Source organism: Gambusia affinis, linkage group LG03 (assembly GCF_019740435.1).
Source record: "Gambusia affinis linkage group LG03, SWU_Gaff_1.0, whole genome shotgun sequence".
Classification (NCBI taxonomy): Eukaryota; Metazoa; Chordata; class Actinopteri; order Cyprinodontiformes; family Poeciliidae; genus Gambusia; species Gambusia affinis.
Window position 1 is genome coordinate 27,505,870 of NC_057870.1, and position 18,737 is coordinate 27,524,606.

At 34.6% G+C, this 18,737-nt stretch overlaps 2 protein-coding genes across 2 annotated transcripts in view; both read right to left on the minus strand.

Moving 5' to 3' along the window:
• The window catches only part of fras1 (Fraser extracellular matrix complex subunit 1), a 264,241-nt gene extending 259,505 nt beyond the window's left edge, over window positions 1–4,736 (minus strand). Inside the window, 1 exon segment of the mRNA XM_044110758.1 lies at window positions 4,452–4,736. The gene's annotated coding sequence lies outside the window, so the exon portion shown is untranslated.
• Window positions 4,737–7,127: 2,391 nt separating this feature from the next.
• mrpl1 (mitochondrial ribosomal protein L1) lies at window positions 7,128–17,897 on the minus strand. The gene is made up of 9 exons (XM_044112447.1): window positions 17,811–17,897; window positions 15,977–16,085; window positions 15,142–15,409; window positions 13,639–13,722; window positions 12,825–12,896; window positions 12,601–12,712; window positions 11,233–11,333; window positions 10,936–11,017; window positions 7,128–7,289 (listed from the first exon to the last, which is right to left on the minus strand). Exons 1-9 carry the CDS (start codon window positions 17,839–17,841, stop codon window positions 7,186–7,188), a joined length of 963 nt encoding a protein of 320 aa, XP_043968382.1. The 5' UTR covers window positions 17,842–17,897; the 3' UTR covers window positions 7,128–7,185.
• Window positions 17,898–18,737: the final 840 nt, after the last annotated feature.

Here is an 18,737-nt window from a genome sequence, read left to right on the forward strand (position 1 = left end):
GTTCAGGTGGACAAATTGCTGAAAGTTACTAAATGAAAATAATCTGATACACAGTTTCCTCGTGCTTTTTAGGAAGTGGGATTGCTGAAAAGTTAGTAAATCAAAATAATCTACATCCACAGTTGCCATATGTTTGTTCTAGAGGGGGGATTGCTAAAAAGTTACAAAATTAGCATAATCCACAAAAATTTATGATTGCCACATACTTGTTCAGGTGAGGGGATTGCTGAAAAATTCAGTTAATATAATCTACATCCACTGTTACCTGATGCTTGTTCATGTGGAGGGATTACTAAAAAGTTACGAAAACAACATAATCCACACACGCCCACAGCTGTTTCCTTCTTACTCAGGAGGAGAGATTACTGAACAAATTATTAAATCAAAATAATCTAATGCACAGTTGCCACATGCTTGTTCGGGTGGAGAGATTACTGAAAAGTTAAGTCAATATAATATACACACATCTGTGGTCGACTCTCACTTGTTCAGGTGGAATGATTCCTGAAAAGTAACAATCAACATAATCTACATCTACAGTTGCCTGGTGTGTTTTTCAGGTTGCAAGATTTCTGAGAAGCTACTAAATCAACATAATCTAAGCACATTCACAGTTGCCACATGCTTGTTCGGGTGGAGAGATTGCTGAAAAGTTACTTAACGTAATCTATATCCACACTTGGTTCAGGCTGTTAACATGGAATCAAACATCTACACACACCCACAGTTTCCATATGTTTATTCAAGAGGAGGGATTGCTGAAACTAAATCAAAATAGTCTAAAAACATCCACAGCTATACTTGTTCATGCAGAGGAATTGATGAAAAGTTAATAAATCAACAATCTAATCACATCTGTGGTTTCCATATACCTGTTCAGGTAGAGAGATTGCTGACAGTTTACCAAATCAACATAGTCTAAAAACATCCACAGCTGCTTTATGCCTGTTCAGGTGGAGGGATTGCTGAAAGGTTAATGACTCAGTGATATCTATCATCCATTTCTGGATTCTTTACCCACTGTGCATAACTTCACTGAATGAGTAACAAACACGTTTCAACCAAAAATTCACCAGATACAGACCTGCAACTTCTGTTAAAGTTTCATAAGTTTTTTATTGAAAGAAACTGATTTTAAAAAATTTATTCTGCCTGATTTTCTTACTTCTTCTTACTTATTTTCATCCTTAAACTACCTAAATTTATGCTTAACTTTATAATTTAGTCCATCTGAAGATGTCCTTTTTAAATATTAAATGATTGATCATTTGATCAGTTAGTACTTGAGTAGACTTTTTACTTTTACTTGAGTAAAAACATGTTGTAGTAGTTCTGCTCTCACTTGAGCACAATTTTTGGTTACTCTTCCCACATCTGTGTAAAATGCAAAGTTATCATTCTGGTCACAACTTTCCCCTTCTCCACCAGAGAGAAGTGTGGGGGAAAAAATCACCCACAATCAGATCAAATTCCGGCTCCTCAGCTCTGCTGCAGAAGCGCATGATTGCCCTCCACAACTCCTCCTGACCTACATAACAAACCGGACAACTGGATTAAAAAAAAGACAGAGACCAAAAATAATTCACCGACCGTGTGCCGCTTTGGGGACGGTGAGGACCCCCACCAGAGCGCCAACAAACACCCACCATCCGGCGCTCATGGTCGGACCTGCAGCGGGCGAGAAATCCAGATCCACTCCGGAGGAGAAAACCCCCTCTGTGCTTTTAAGCGTTTCTAGTTAGAAATAAAAGCGATTCCCTTTGTGCGTCATCGCTGCAGAGATCCAAAAGAACCAGAAGAAGCGAATGTATGAATACATATATAAAAAAAAATAAAAATAAAAAATAAGAATGAAAGAAATCAGGAGCGGAGAGACGGAGCGCGCCGGGTCCGACTCCTGAGCGCTGCGCTCCGGGGTTGGAATGCAGCGCGATCCGGTAACCTGGAAAAGTATCCTCCTCGGTCCAACTCTTCTTCACTTTTGAAATAAAGCCCCGCTGCCCAGCAGAATCAGACCAGAGCCAGAACCAGCAGTAGCAACAGCCGGGAGTCCTTTAAAAGCCGAGGCGCATGACTGAGAGAGGCGGTCGGAGTTTGCAGCCACTTCTTCTCCCTCCTCTCCCCGGGAGGACGTCCCACCTCTGTCCGCTGCTGCCTCCACAATCCCGCCCTCCCTCCTCCACCGATCGTAATCTCACATGATGGGGACTCCGCTTCTGCTGGATTGGGATTAAACCGCAAGCGAGAGAGGAATTTGGATCATCTGAGGGATTCGTCCTGTAATCTCATTTACTGCTGCAAAATCTGAGGTTTATGGAAATAATGAATCATTTCTTCTCCCTGCAGGGTCTTTCTGTGCGTTTTCATTTTATTATAAATATAAAACTTGCCCTCCATACTTTTAGCCTCTGGCAAACTATAAGGGTCATTAAATTAAAAATGCTAAAATTTCTTTACTGTGATTTCCTGATAAACAATAAAGATTTTTAAATGAAATCTACGTATCATGTTGCCTTATTGAAAGCAAAACAAACAATTTGCAAATTGTTTGTTTTGCTGCAATCATCAATTGTTTTCTGTTTTGTTGGCTAAATTTTTACAATTCTTGACTTGTAGCGGGCCAAATAAAATCCCTTCAAGGGCCACAAATGGCCCCTGAGCCACATTTTAGACACCCCTGACTTCCAGCATAAAGTCAACATTACAGGGCAAAACTACTAGTAATAATATTACAACTTTTTTCTCTTAATACTTACTTCATTCCATTATTAATATAAAAGTATAAAACACTACTTCCACTTGCAGACTATTTCACCTATAATATGGGAAATAATCAATACAACAAGTACTTTTCATCAATATTAGGGACATGTTTACTTAACACAAGCTTATATGTCTTGCTGAAAAGTTACTTGTAAGTTAGTTTTGTTTTATTTCAAGCATGATGCATGACTGCATGACTATGATATTTGCACAAAAAACTAGACCAACTTGATAAGATTTTGTGTTTTTATAGTATAATAAACCTGAGGACAGAAATAAAACAGCTGCATTTCTACTGAAAATAAATTACGAGAAAAACCCTAAACATTTTTGAAAAACATGTCACCTTCCATCCATTCATAAATATTTTTGTCTGTGACATAAAATCCTGACAAAATCCTTTAAAATTTCTGTTAGAAACTTTTTAAATGCTTAAAAGTTCAGAAAGTTTTGTTACTTTAATAAATAATGCATGTCAGAAACGTTGCGGAGTAGTTTTGGAAGTTTTTTATTATAAAACTCTTTAATCCACAATTAGCCTTTTTCTATGCAACTTGAGATTAATAAGGATCTTCACATTATTATTTACTTATCATGTATGATACAGAATACGCCGGATTCAGATTATTGCATGATCTTTTCAACAGACAGAGAAGCCAAGAAATAAGGCGTCAATTTACACCAGGTGTGATGAAACAGGAAAATATATTAGCAGATGGTTGAGCTTTTCACATGTTGATATTAGAAGTATTTTTTTATCTGCAGATGCATCCTTTGCTACATTTTGAATATTGTATAAAATCACAGTAAGTGGTTAAATAAATCTGCAGAACGCCAATATTTTTTCTATCTGATTAATCGATTAATTGTCAGAATAACAGATTAACCAATAACTGAAATGATCATTAGCTGCAGCCAAAAGACGCAAGCAATTGTTTTTTTCCTATTGTCTAAGATTAGTGAATGCTGCAATCAACAGGATTTCAATAGATAGAAAACTTTTTAAGCTAATTTAACTGAACCTAATCCACTGATTCATAACTAGGATAGATTGAGATGACTTTTTTTATTGACATTGTTGTGAACTGACCCTAATAAACCGAATTGTATCGGATATGTAAATTTATTGTACGTCTGATTAAATCTACACTCATTACTGTCTGTGCCAGAGTTGCAATCGTTTTGGCCTTTTCATTGTAGTTCATATTTATTTTGTTGTGACTTTTTGTCTAATTCAGTTGGTTTTAATTAGTTTTTAGAGTAGGTTTGCTAGGTTTTATTAGTTAGCTAAATATTCAAAAACGTCAAGTAATGTATTGTGATTATTTTTACATCGACTGAGTAATTAATACTCAACAGAAGATACCATTTTCAAAAACAACAACTAATTGACTCTATCCCAACTTTTGCTGCCGCCATTTTGCGGACTAGCTTTCGTGCCGCTATGAGGATTATGGAGTGCCGTAATTTGCCGGCAGCTGACGTAAACTGCACATCAGCTCGAAAAGCTAATACATATATTAATAAACACAAAACGAAGGGTATTATATCTCTAATTTCAGTATGTTTTAGTTACTTACATAAACGCATGATATAGTTCCAGTAAATCATAATTTTAATCACTAGGTCTATATGTGTGAAGCCGGTGTGTGGGGGGTGTGTGTGTGTGTGTCAACCTGCTAGCTTACCTGCAGAGTGTAATGTTTAATCAGGAGTGCAGGTCTGAGATTCCTCAGTGTCACATGGCAGAAACCTGATCTCACTCAGCCCTTTTGTCCTCTGCCAAAAGCGCAGATCAGAAGCAGTTTCACCATTTTTTTTCCCGCTGCTAATGCTTTTTTCTGCACACACGGGCTAATTATAACCCACAGCTCGGAATCGGGACTTGTTCTGATGTCTCCGGAGATTTTACTCACTTCATTCGCTTGGAAAGGTCAGAGATAGCGTGAGATTTTACACCACAAATACAAAGAAATTTATAAACCAACAGGAGGCCAAAAAAATAAATAAATAAAAATAAACATCTTACTTTTTTCTCAGGGGTCTACGGCGGTGTGTTAGGGACATTGTAGATAGAGAAAAGAAGAGTACATTTCCAGCAAAATAAATAAGATTCAGAAAACTTTAGATTATCTAGGAAAAAAACACAATAACATTTCTGAGTTTAGAAAGTCAAAAAAATTCCAGGAAGATTTTTGAAATTTGATATTGAGTTTAATCTCAGAAAGCTAAAAAGAAATCTAAGTCTTATTCTTGTACATTTTTGACCATTGGTACTTAAAAATTGAATTTTTTTTTCTGGATTTTTTTTTTTTTAGATTAATTGCATATTTTTTATTCCAAGTTTTGAAACTCAGAAAATTCCCTGGTTTGTTTTTCTGTAAAATTTCTGACAAAACGCTGAAAATTTGTTGTTTTTTTTCTCATAAATTTACAGTTTTTTTAAATTCAGAAATAAAATAAAAAATCTAGTAATATTAAAAGATTAATCAAAAACTGTTAGGTTTTTAGTAGTTTTAGTTAATGTTGAACTTTAATTAAAAACTTTAATCTTTCTGTGTTTCCTAGAAATTATCTTCTGGGAGGAGAGGTTCTACCAAATTTCAAACTTTTGAAACAGAAATTTTCTTGCTTTTTCCAGCAGATTTCTGACATTAATCCCAAAATTTTTGATTATTTTCTCAAAAATTTCCGACTACTGAAACTCAAAAATTTCCTTGTTTTTCTAGAAAGTTTCTGAGTTAATTGCAAAGTTCTGAGATTTTTCAAGTGTTGTTTTTACTTTTCAAAATCTGCAAGACATTTTTGGATTGAGGACACTGAGAAATTGTTTTTACAGAAAAATGAAACAAACTGTAAATTAGACAAAGTTCTGTTTGGGATTTTTTTTTCTTTTTTTTTGGTTAAAGGTGAAATGTGTCCCTAGTTTACTTTGGGGAGACAGAGCATCCATTAGACATCAACAGTTTTATCCTAAACCAGATTTAGTTCATTTAATCTGAAATCAGAGGAGGCAGAAGCGACAAAACGAAGCAAACCGTTAGACAGAAACTCATTAAAGTTCTTTTCATCACTTTTACCATTTTCTCAGCTTTCACTGCCACAGTTAGCCGCTGCTACGGCCTGATTCCCCCCAGGGAACAATAAAAACTTCAGACTTATCTTCATCTTACAGTAAATGTCAATCTGAGGATGGATGTTTGTACCCGGCTGTGCAGTTTGGAGAGATAGCACCCTGAATGTCCATGTCTTACTTCCCAAAAGATGAGCAAGGAGTCTTTTTCTTAATGTGTTTAGATGGGAGAAGATCCTGAAGAAGCTGAGATATAAAATAATATAACTATTATTTGATGCAAGGGTCTTTGACCCTAAAATAAATCCTTATTTACCCACAACCGGACGGTTCTACCAAAACTGGGCCTGAATGATCCAGATCACATTAAATATCTGAACTGTTCTTTAGCTTTCACGTTTCCTAAAGATTGAACAGGCTGCAGAAACTCAGCAGCACATCATGTAAACACTGCCCCCTGGTGTGCATCAGGCGGTATTACACCCAATTAGTGTGGCTATAATTGGTAAAACTTTATATTTAACACAGAATTTAAACACAGACTTAATTCGATTACTTGTAACAAATCACCTCATTTTTAAAAAAAGTTGAGGTGTTTCTTCTTCTCAGTGTAGGCTTTTGTCATAAAATTAAAACAATTAAGATAATCACAAAACATTTTCTCATTTAAAGAAGTTTGAAAGATACCTAAAAAAAATAGAGTCCACAAGACTGTCATTATTTTTAAACTTTGCACTGTAGATTTAATTTTAAAAATGTATCTAAAATTAAATAGTTTAGAGCTTTAATACATCAGGATTATATGTGGATTAGGAAAAACATTTTATTTTTACAGCAGGGTGACTTGTGTCACATTTAAAGTCCTTAGTCAGCTATATCATAAATTTTCAGGATGCAGAAGAAAGATTTATATATATAAAAAATACATTAATGTTTTAAATAGGAGCTAAATTATTTTCCAACAATTTCCTTTAAAACATAAAGAATGCTCCATTAATTTGGTGAAATTTCAAACTGAATTTCAAATGAGACATGCAGAAATCAGATATTAGAAAATATCAAAATAAACTCCTTAAAGTTTGTGACTTTAACTGGAGAACTGTGGAAAGTTTTGATTAGTAATGTAGCATGTCAGGAAAATGAAAGAACTGAATAGTTTCATCCTGTTTGTCCTTTTTGTTTAAAAGTTAATTCAATTCTCCCTCCTGTCCTGGTACTTTGGTTCTGACTTTAATTTACTGGGGCTTCCTTAAAACAACAACATAAAAAGAAAAAAAAAACATCTCAGGAAAACCAGAAAAACAAAATCTTTATTCAGTATGGTCATTATTTATAATCTGATAGGGAAGTCATTGCTCGTCCGTCTGAGCTGCTTCAGGTAAAACACTTTCGGGCCGGAACCAGACGGCTTCGCTGGTCTGACTGGACATGATGGCCCGCTCAACAAACGGTCCTGACCAGAGAAAAGAAAAATAAATCAGCCTAAACGTTTACACTGCAAAAACACAAAACCCTACCAAGCATTTTTGGTCTAGTTTCTAGTGCAAATAACTTTAAATAAGACAAAACTAACTTATAAGTAACTTTATTTGCAAGAATTAGAAGCTTGTTTTATGTAAATAATTCCTTAATATTTGGGGGAAAGTACTCGTTCCACTGGAAGATTATTTTACTAATAACAAGGGGAGTACTTTTTCATCAATTGCAGGTAAAAATGAACAAAACAAGCTCCTAATTCTTCCAGAAACGTTCCTTATAAGTTAGTTTTGCCTCATTTCAAGTATAAGCTAACTTTTATTTCCATTACAGAGATCAATAAATCATTGAGACATTAGGAATAATCAATATCAATTTCACGGTAACAATAAAAGAAAATCATGCTAAATGACTTTCCTCCTGAAAATTAAATGCTTAGATGCAATATATAAAGAAAGAAAAACAAAAATATAAATCTGAAAAAGAAAATGTTCATCATTTAACAAAAAGAAATAATTTTGGTCATTTAAAACTAACCAAAAACAAGAAGAGTTTATTCTGACTTATCTTTGGATAGTGAGAAGAAAAAATGTTTTTGTCTTTTTATTAGGTGTATGAAAATATTAGGTTTAAAATGTAAATAAAATCTTTCTAATTTAGGATTTAAATCAAATCTTAGGTCAAATTTTATTACAAAACTGTGCAGCTTGAAATCTTAAAAACACCTAGCTGAAATGCAAGTATTTTTCAAATCTTTCAATAACTTGTACAAACAATGTAAAAAAAGAAAGTAAAAATAAAAAACTCTCCGCCCCCAACCAAACTTCAGGTCTGGACTCTACTGTGACATTAATGTATAAAATAATCTGTGGGAAGTTCTTCAGAACATTAGAGCGTCTCTAAATCATAAAACAATCATTAACACAATATAAAGAATCTGACTGAGTTTTTCCATCTCCTCCTGCTTTCTGTTGCTTTGATTTTACTTTTATCTTCCAGACTAACAGTCCTCTCAGCATCGTGTTTCCTGTTGTCTACTCATTAGCATTTTCAGTGTTGTGCTTTTTTAAAATTAATTCCCATAATCCCCCGGGTTTTATTTTACTTCATATCACCCACACGCTACATTTCCACGCTCGTTTTCTTTGTTTTAAGTGTTCATCCGTGAAGCTCCCTCTTGTTTCCGCCCACTCAGAAGCCATCAGCTCGGCTCCAAACGACTCTTGAAACACATTAAAGTAAATACAGAAGAAAGAAATGGTAATTAAACCGGAAGAGTCCTCTCGACCCTGTCTCTGGCACAAACTCAAATATCGACGAACATGCTCTCGATTAATTACAATTAATTGTCTATTAATAGTTTAAGATTAAAATTTGTTCCAATCAATTAGCTAATAATACCCGCTTAGACAGTCTGCTAGTGTTGCAGTTTGGTCGCCATCCAGCAGAGGGCGCAGCTGGTCATTTTAAGCGGAGCCGTAAATACAAGATGGTTGAGTCATAACGTAAGAGCAAAGAGTAACGGTCCAAACAGAGTCCGATGTGGGACGGAAAACGCACCTTATGCGGAAATTTCGGCACCTTCCTTAAGTTTCACTTTAACAGCGCTTCATTTAGCCGAGCTTATTTACGGTACAGCGCGTGCTACGAAGGATGCAATAACAGGAAAAAACTGTAGCATGATGGGGGACAAATTTAGGATTTTTGAGGGTTACTACGCTTCATGGAGCGAAGTTTTAACTTTCCCTCCACAGCAACTACAGACGGTGCTTCTGTATGAATGAACACCTCGCTGTTTCACTTTCAGCTTCTATTTTTCTATTCAGCAACCTGAAAGGTTCCTGTTTAGTTGTAGTTCATTAATAACTGTCTACAAAATAATAAAATTGTATGCGTTTTTTTTTTCTTAATATTCATCATAAAAATGTAGCTCTTCATGATATGAAAAGACCTTTGATCCAGATGATAGAAGAGAAAACTCGTGTTTAGTAAAATAACTTGACTGAAAATAAAGTATTTTTCAATTAAACTGGATATATTAAAACCGTTTTAATGTTTTTGATTGATTAAATCACCTACGGATTCAACGTTATTTAACAAATTATCTTGTTAGTTTGGGCTTCATTCATTATTTTGTTATTGAGGAAATGAAGTGAGGTTGGAAACTTTTTCTTAAACTGTTTAATGGTGTATAATTCTTTTGTTCTTGTTGATATTTTGCCTTTTTAATGATCATTTTGAAAAGGAAATGACCCAGTGCCGAAGATTATCCTACCAAAAAATTTAATTTCAGGTTTAATGGATAAAACAGGGATTCTGTCGCTTCAAAGAAAGTTGTGTGAAATAATGTCTTCCAATGTTGAATAAATGCTTAAGATGTAACATTTTGTAAATGTATAAAAAAAAAATTCTTAATGTATTTGTTGAATATTAGTTCTAACAACTGCAACAGACTGGTGACCTGTCCAGGGTGTTAGAAAACGGATGGACGGACGAATGGATGGTCCTAACACAGCAGGTTCGATGCACGAGTAAATATGAAAATATCTTGATTGACTTTTAATAAAGAGTAAAAATCCTGAACATCAGACGGTTTTTATGTGCAGACTCGAGGGTTTAATGACATGAAAACCTCCTCTGTGTTTCTGAAAGCTCAGCAGAGGCACAAATGTTGGTGACAATTTGTACAGATAATCTTTAATTAAATTAGTTTATACACCATTTCAGCCTCTTGCTGTAATGAGGAGCCATCAACTGAAGATTATACTACAAATCTTAATAGCCAGGGTAAATAGAGACATCAGAAAAACCCCAGAAACCAGGGAAATGCCTGAATTTAAAGAAACTATTTCCCAGAAGTAAACATGACAAATATTTAGACTTTATCTTTTAATATGAGCACCATTTAAGGCTTTTTCTTTATGCCAAACTTTAAACTGCAATCTTTCCATAAATTATGAATTAGACTGCATGCAGATTAAATTTTAGCAGATTTCATTCTCTCTCTAAAAACTCCCACATATCCAGGCCTCTTATGATAACAAATTGCTGGACGATCAATTGTCCCAGCAGTTATCGATAAATGATAATATTGTTGTTTTGAAATCATTTTTCAAAAAAATACAATGATAATGGCATAATAATGCAAAAACACATTCCCAAAGATCAATAAACATTAAATTCTAATCAGCATTTAATACTGGAGACATTTTAAATTTACAAAATAAATAAAATTAATTATGAAGTCTCTGTAAACAAATTTTTTCTTTAAAATAACCTTCAGTTGTGACCAAAGCATCAGACTGAAGATATTTATCATCCAGCTTTTGGTAGAAAGAGAGAGAAGAGAAAAATGATAAATAATGCAAATGGAAATTATTGAGCCTGTTTTATTTATTATGCAATTTTTTTTTATTTTTTTATGAAAGCCCTACACCTGACTGAAATTATTTGCAGAGAAACACAAAGTCTTGCTGGCTGTTGAATGTCACGTTCCTGTCTGTAAATCTGACATTTAAAGCCCACCTGAAGGTTGAAGCTGCTGAAATTCAATATGTTTCCCTCTACAAACCTTCTTCTAAACGGGAAGTGTGAGATTTATTTGTTGGTTCTGGAGAACATACCGAGGCTGGCCGGTCGGTGTGAACAGACATCAGTCACGATCGCCTGCAGGTTGGCCAAGATTTGCTCACTGGGCATATCAAGCTACACAAAGGTGGAAACAAGAAAAACCTTTAATTTAATTTTTAACTTTCGGCCCTAAAGTTCTGCCTACATAAGTACGGCATTTTTAGCAAATGCCGTACTTATGTAGGCATGGAAAATGACAAAAATCTTAATTTCTGGTGCTTGCTTGGTTTTGTTCAGTTTGTTATCAGTTACCATAGCAACACGTTCTGCGGCAGCCATGTTGGACGTACCGTGGCTATCTGGGTCCTAACGAAGCAGTCGCTCTCCACCAGGTACTCATGACCCATTTTAAACAACTCCAACGCCTGGGAAATATTATTGGTGACGCTACCTGCAGTTAAACACAAACATTTTTGTAGACATGAAAAATACAAAAAAATATATTATAATTCAAGCATCTGGATCTGAAGTTGGAACCAGATATTTATAATTTTTATTTATAAAAATACAACTTTTTTTTCTCTAAGACATTAAATCAGACTAAACTTTTCCTATTTTCTATTTGCTAAATATTTAGAATAATTTGTAAGGATTTATGAAAATTACTTTTTAAAGTATAAAAAATGTTCTGAGTTTTCTTTCAAAATATCTCACAATGGAGTTCAACTCCTTGGCTGCTGTTTTGAGATTTTCCTTCAATAATTAATTCTCCTTCTGGTATCTTGATTTATTTTCATTTCTCCCATAATTTACCAGAAGAAAGTTTTTTGTTTGAGGGTTTTTCTGTAAAATGCACCCAGATGTGGCTAATTTTAACTGAAATGTTGCAAATTAACCAATCAGATGCTTACAAAGTGATTGAATCGTCATTTCGGCTTTTCCGAGTGAATATCCGTCATCGTCCTGAACATTTAGGAGAAAGATTTAGTTATTTCCAACAGATCTAAACAGGAAAAGTTTAACCTGATTTTTTTTACAATGCAAGTAAATTTCAGGTTTTTAACTGTTTGTTGGTGACAAACCAACAAAATAAAATTTTTGCCACAAAATATGTCAACAAACAACAGGAGAAAATCTCTCCTCTCATCAAGGACTCAGCTGAAAAGGGTTAATTTAGCAAATGTATTAATATCTATTGATACTCTTATTGAACAAACAGTGAGGAAAATAGTAAAATTAACAATCCCAACAAACATTTTAGAGGGTTTTAAACATCAGTAAATGGAATTTATCATAAGAATGATAAATTAAAATTCTTATTACGATAAGAAGTTTATCACAATAAATGATAAACGAGACAATAATTGCCCAACTATAGATATAACTCAATCCACTTTCTGGAGTTTCTATTAACCTTTAATGACAGCAGAAATTGAAGCATTGATACAATAAATACAAAAACATATATTAAAAAAATTTGCTTAGATTAACGCTAAGAATAAATTGTTTATCTTTAAACATTTCAAGTATTAGATTTTTTTAGATCAAGTTTAAAGCCTAAGAATTTCTCCAAAGTGAATAAAAATCTGAAACGCTTTCTAAGCTTTCAAAGCTGAAAAGACAAAACAACTGCGACTGCATTTTGAGGAGCCTTTGCATTCGTTGCATTGCTCTGATGCAACAGACCATCAAATGAAAGAGCTGAACTCTCACTTTACCTCGTTTGCTCTTTGGAAACTTCTTCCTCAGCTTGTTTTTCAGAGGTAAAATCTTCGTTAGAATGTCAGGAACTGCAACGTAGAAGTCGGCTGAAATCTCATCGTCCAGAATCTGAAAACAAGATTTACTGTGTACTGTTACTCTTTACAAACTGAGAGCTGCTCAGGAGTAAAAACTAAAACTGTTCTTTACAGATGTGTGCAGAGAAAACTAAACAACCCACTGGCTGAATGAGCTCTGCTCCTCCAACAACAGCTGCTCCGTTCTCCTTAGCAACTTTAGCCTGACCAGAATCCTGCAGAAACAGACAAGAGAGACATTTTAGAAAATCAATCGGAGCTCATTTATTTAGGTGGTTAACGTGTTTGTGCAATTTATGACCCGTAATATAAAATATCAGCCACAAGTCAAATCAAACATTTTCTGCTTACAGAAAATTTTAACTATTAATCATTAGAACATATGAACGCCTGTTAAAAAAAAAGAAAGAAAAGACTAAGCAAAGCTCTAGAAGACACAGCAGAAAACACAGAAAAATATTTATCCAGACTTTTTTTTCTCAGAATTCAGACTTTAAAATTCTGATGAAAAATCATAATTCTGAAAAAGTAAAAATTCTGATAATAAATTCATAAATCTGAGATGAAAATCTTAATTCTCTGGAAAAGAAGTAATAATTATGAGAAAATAGATAGAAATTTGAAAAAAAAACAGAAATCTGAAATTAAGGTCAAAATTCTGAGAAAAAAAAAATCTAATTCTGAAAAAGTCATAATTCAGGCAATTCTGAGAAACAAATAAAAATTCATAGAGAATTTTTATTTTTAGAGAATAAAAGTTATAATTCTGAGATCAAAGTCATAAACATAAAAAAAAAAAGTTAAAATCTTAAGGAGAAAAAAAGTTTCTGAGATTAAATTTAGATGTTAAAAACGCAATTTTGCAATTAAAGTCAGCATTCTGAGAAAAAAAGGTTTTTTTCAGGGTACCTAATGTTCCTCTGTAAGAACAAGCATTAAAGTCATTAAAGTTTTTACCTCAGTGAAAACCAAAACTTTGTTCGTCTCTGTCTTGAAGGGATGTGGCAGACGCACGGTGCTGACGAAGGGGTCGACTTTTTTCTAAGGAGAGACAAAAGAAGGAAACATTGTTTAGTTGTTCTTCAGCAAGCTGCAGAAAGATAAAAGATAAATGGAAGGGGAAGTGGCAGAAATTAAACCTTCATGTCTCCAGAGTGATACATTATGTATGGGAACATTAGATCTGTGGAAACGGATGAGAGGAAGCCGGTCTCCGCGGACCGGAGGAAACAAACTTCTGAGCGTTTCCAGCAACCGCACCGCTCCGCAGTGATTGATGCATCATCTGGACGACTCAGATCAGCGCCAGTCAAGTGCGACAGCAAAAGCAAAAGGAGGAAACGAATCCAAGCAAACCTGCCAAGAGTAACTGGTTAAATGTGGATTTAACTGATCAGAACGGGCCAGGGTTCTCCATCAGAACCAGAAGGTCCAACAGGACTGTGTTTGGTAAACAGGAAGAAGGGATTTCTACAGAACTGATTCCTGCATCTGAAGCTTAAAAACCCAAAATGTCCAACGCTGCAGTGAAGAGTATCGGTATAATCCATTTTATTTACGGTTTGGGTTGCGTTTTGTTTTTACTCCCGTTTGCTTTATTGTTTTTGGTGGTTGTGTTTTACTGCGATCAATATTAATAGATAGATATGTCTGATGCAACATTCAATATACATGAACCGCAAAGCATTCTGGGGGATGTGGACAGAGGAAAGGCTTTAACTAATCAACCAGCTCTCTCGCTTTTTGGTTGCCTAGCAACAAACTGTTGAGTAACTGGCACAGCAGCAGTTCCAAGTTCCCCCTCCTTGTCTCATAACTGCTTAAAAATAAAGTGGATAAAACAGGAAAGGTCACGCCACCAGTTTGGCGGTATTTCAGATATTTAAAACAAAAAAAAAATGATCAAAAACTATCAATATCAACTCATATGAAATATTTATCTGCGACAGACTGGCGACCTGTCCAGGGTGACCCCCGCCTCTCGCCCGGAATGTTAGCTGGGGATTGGCACCAGCAACCCTCCCGACCCCATTAGGGACAAAGGGTGAATAGAAAATGGATGGATGGATGAAACATTTATATCGTGATGCATTCTTCAGCCATATTTTCCAGTTTCAATGTTAAAGGTTCTCAAAATTTAAGTTTGAGAAAGCAAACTTTCAATATTTTGACATTATCAATACTTTACTTGAAAATAGTCTTAAAACGACAATATTATTGTTTATCGCAATGATTTCTGGGACAATTTATCATCCAGCAAAAAAAATTATTGTTCATTCTAATAATATTATGATTTTATTCTGGTAATATTAAAACGTTATTTGCACCACTATATTCTTATAATATTATAAATGTACTCTTATGATTAAAAAAAATCTCAGATTTATTTCCTTCACATTGTAAAAACGTCTCGATGTGCTGTTGCTGTGAGGTTCGCTCGCTGATTAGATGGAGCGTTACCTTTTTCTCCAGCTTCATGTCCAGCTTCAGGTCGACGTAGACGGGCTGATCAGCGGGCGTGAAGTCCAGCTTCTGGAACCTCTTCAGCATGCTGATGCCGTCTGCGGCGCTGTGGACGACTCTGGCATAGAACTGCTTAACATAGACGTCATCCACAGGGACCCAGGCGGTTTTCCCAAAAGGCTTGGGCCTGTCTTTGTCATCGATGACTCGCTTCTCTTTCTTCTCCTTCTTCTTCTCCTCCTCCTTTTTGTCCTTCTTCAGGGCCCTGCCGATCGATAAGTACGGTGAAAGGTTAGGACGATTTTACACAAAGAAAAAAAAGGAGTAAATTTCTGCCAACAAAGACTTTCAACCTTGAAAATGTCCATGTTTTTGTCAAAAAAAAATCTGAAAAGTTGAAAATGTGCAGGAAAAACATTCTAAATTTTGAGATTAATCGCAGAAGATTTCTAAAGAAAATTAATTAATTTCTGACCTCATAAAGTAAATGATTTTTGAGAAAAAAATATGAGATTTTTATATTAATCTCATGCAAAAACTTTTTATCTAGAAGAATCCTGACATTAATCTAGACACTTCTAAATTTTTCTCACAAATTTTCAATCTTTTTCAATTTCTTAGATTAATCTCAAAACTTCAAAGTTTTTTCTTGAAAATGTTTTACTTTTTCTACTCAGAAATTTCTGCGTTTTTCTATTAAATTGTCTCAAAACATCTGAGTTGCTTGGTGTAAATGTACTCCTTTTTTCAAATTGTTTTATTCTATTACCTGCTGGGTATTTGAAACCCAGCAGGACGAAGCTGAGGTTTCACAGCAGAGATGCTAACTCACCTGACAGCTGCGTAGGTCCGGATGGGTAGCGTCCTCGGTGCCACCTGAGATACGGCTGAGTACGAGGGACCGCTGGCGCTCAGCAGCTGCTTCTGACATCCTGACAAAACTGAGCAAGAGAGAAAAACATAAAACAGGTGAAGCAGAACGTGTTTCATCCTGATTTAATCCAATTCAATTCCTTGTTAAGGTTGAGTCACGTCAAGAATATTACACACTCACACACTGACTTGGTCTGTGCCACACTAACTCTCACTAGTTTTCATCAGCAACAGTATTGCTGCTTTTTTTAATGCATGTTTTTACAAATATGTTTTGATATTCTCCTATGCCGACATTAAAATTTCTAATTCCATTAGTGCAGACTTTCAGGCTTTGTTTTTTTTGCTCCCGTTGCCATGGTGAATCTAGTTACATCTAGTTACACTGTTGAGGGCTTTTCTATAGTCGCGTTCACATTTAACTCAGAGCTATCTTGACATACCCAGTGGATTTCTCCTGTTCTGAAACCGAAAACTTTGAGTATCACAGAGCAAGGAAGGTTTACTCAGAGTATCTACTTTCTACTCAGAGTTCGTAAATTCTGCTTTCTGAAACGGGGCCCAGATGGTCGTGGAAAAGATATTAGCCTGTTGAAGAGTAGTAAACTCAGTGACATCAAGCAGAGAAAACTGGGTTAATAATAGTCCAACGCTTTATTAAAAACTGATCAGCAATGGTCGAACGCTCCATCATCATTAATACAAGACATTGGCGAAAAAAATTAATGCCGCACTGGATGGAAATAACTTTTTTCACATTGAAGAAGCTCATCAAAACAATGCCACACCAAATGGGTGTTGTAATTAAAGGTAAAGATGGTTAAACAAAACATTGGAGAATAATGTAAGGCAGTGCACCTTAAATATGTTGCGCATAAACAATTAAAACCCTATGAGTGAGAGAAAATTAACAATAAAATGAAAAGTACTCAAGCAAATGTTGAATTTTAAACTGTTTCTAAGCTGTAATATCTTCCCCTTGGAAAAAGAACAGCTCAAAAAAATTAATGAACGCCCAAAAATAAAATCATCATAACTATCAGTAGGAGTTTCTGATAGAGGTTATGTGAACTTTTTTGCTTTCATTTAGCTGCTTGGGATGTTTTATTTGGTTTTCAGCACAAAATATTGTGATGTGTATGTATTGTAAATAGCCATTAATTGGAAGGGGTTTTGCTTCATCCCCTAATCTTAATATTTCACAAATTGGAAATAAATGTAGGCCTGTTTGTTTTTGTATTAGTTTACAGCTGTTTGCTATGGCAGTATAACTTCACATGAGTTCGGAAAGTTATGCTAGCCTGCTGTAATCACTATACTTTTATTTAGTAACAATCTTATAGCCTTTTAAATAGAGAATTGTGTCTGAGTGGCAATTGGAAATTTAAGTAAAATGTCACGGTTGGTTGAAAAAGCAGCAACAGGGGCTCTGAATGTTTTTCGCCCAGGGCACCGAACAGGCGAGGACCGCCGCTGGTAACAATGAGGAGAAACTGTATTTAAGCACTGTGACGTCAGAGAAATTTTAATAATGTTAAATTATTTAGCAGCTCATACAAGACGTTGTTACATAGAAAAGTGAATGGGACAACAAATTAAGGCAGCGGGCATCAATCTGCTAACATTAGAGGTCCAATCTCGGATGTATTTCTAGATCGGAAAACAGAACCGGACGGTTTGAAGACCTCAACGTCCTCACGACCCAAATGATAAACCCAAAAAACAATACTAAACATTATAAACCTGGAACATGCCCTAAATAAGTCAGGAAATAAAAAATAGCAAAAACTGACCTTTCCAAACATTCCGCGTGCAGGTTGCCATATCTGCTGTTAACGGTCCCTGTGAAAACAAAAGCCGGTTTTTTTGGTTCCGCTTGACAAAAGGGTAAAATCTAAATTTTAAAAAATTAGAGAATATGAGTTTAATTTATCTACTGTGGTTTATAACAAACACTCAGTGGTAAATTACTTACGTTAAAAGAAACGCTCTTCCGCACGTTTAAGATCTTGCTTTCAGTAAAATTATGCATTGAATCTTTATTTAAAACACTTAAAAGTTTGACATTAAATATTAAGCTTAGATGACTGAATCTAGAATACTTTCAACAATAAACTGAGTGCATATACAAATATTTGGAAGATTTCATTATTATTTAAAAATATCGTCAATGAATACTCATTGGTATAATAGTGGAGAATAAAATATATAGATAGAAACAAAGAGAATTTTAACTTCTAGTATTAATTTCTGGTTTTAAAGAGACTTGTTCTCTCTATAAATATATATATTACTACAATACATACAGATGGTGGCTTTTAAGACATAAATATATTTAATTATTAAAAAATAAAAACAAAGTACTGACCTTTTACCGAAAGTCATGGTTACATATCTCTTCAACTGTCGTTTTGTGGGTTGGAAGATGAAAGGTTTTTAAACCTTACCTCAGGGGTATATTTATGAATATAAACTACAGTACCTTTGATCAACTCTTGTTTAAAATCTTAAATACTAAAACAGCTCAAATCTAGTTGTTGAGTTATTCAACCTTACATTTGGATTCTTTAACAAGCCCACACATGCGCAGGCATGGTCCTGGTGGATATTTCTTTCTTTCTGAAGGTTAGTCATTCATAAAAAATAAAATAAATAAATAAATAAATAATAATAATAATAATAATAATAATAATAATAATAATAATAATAATAATAATAAT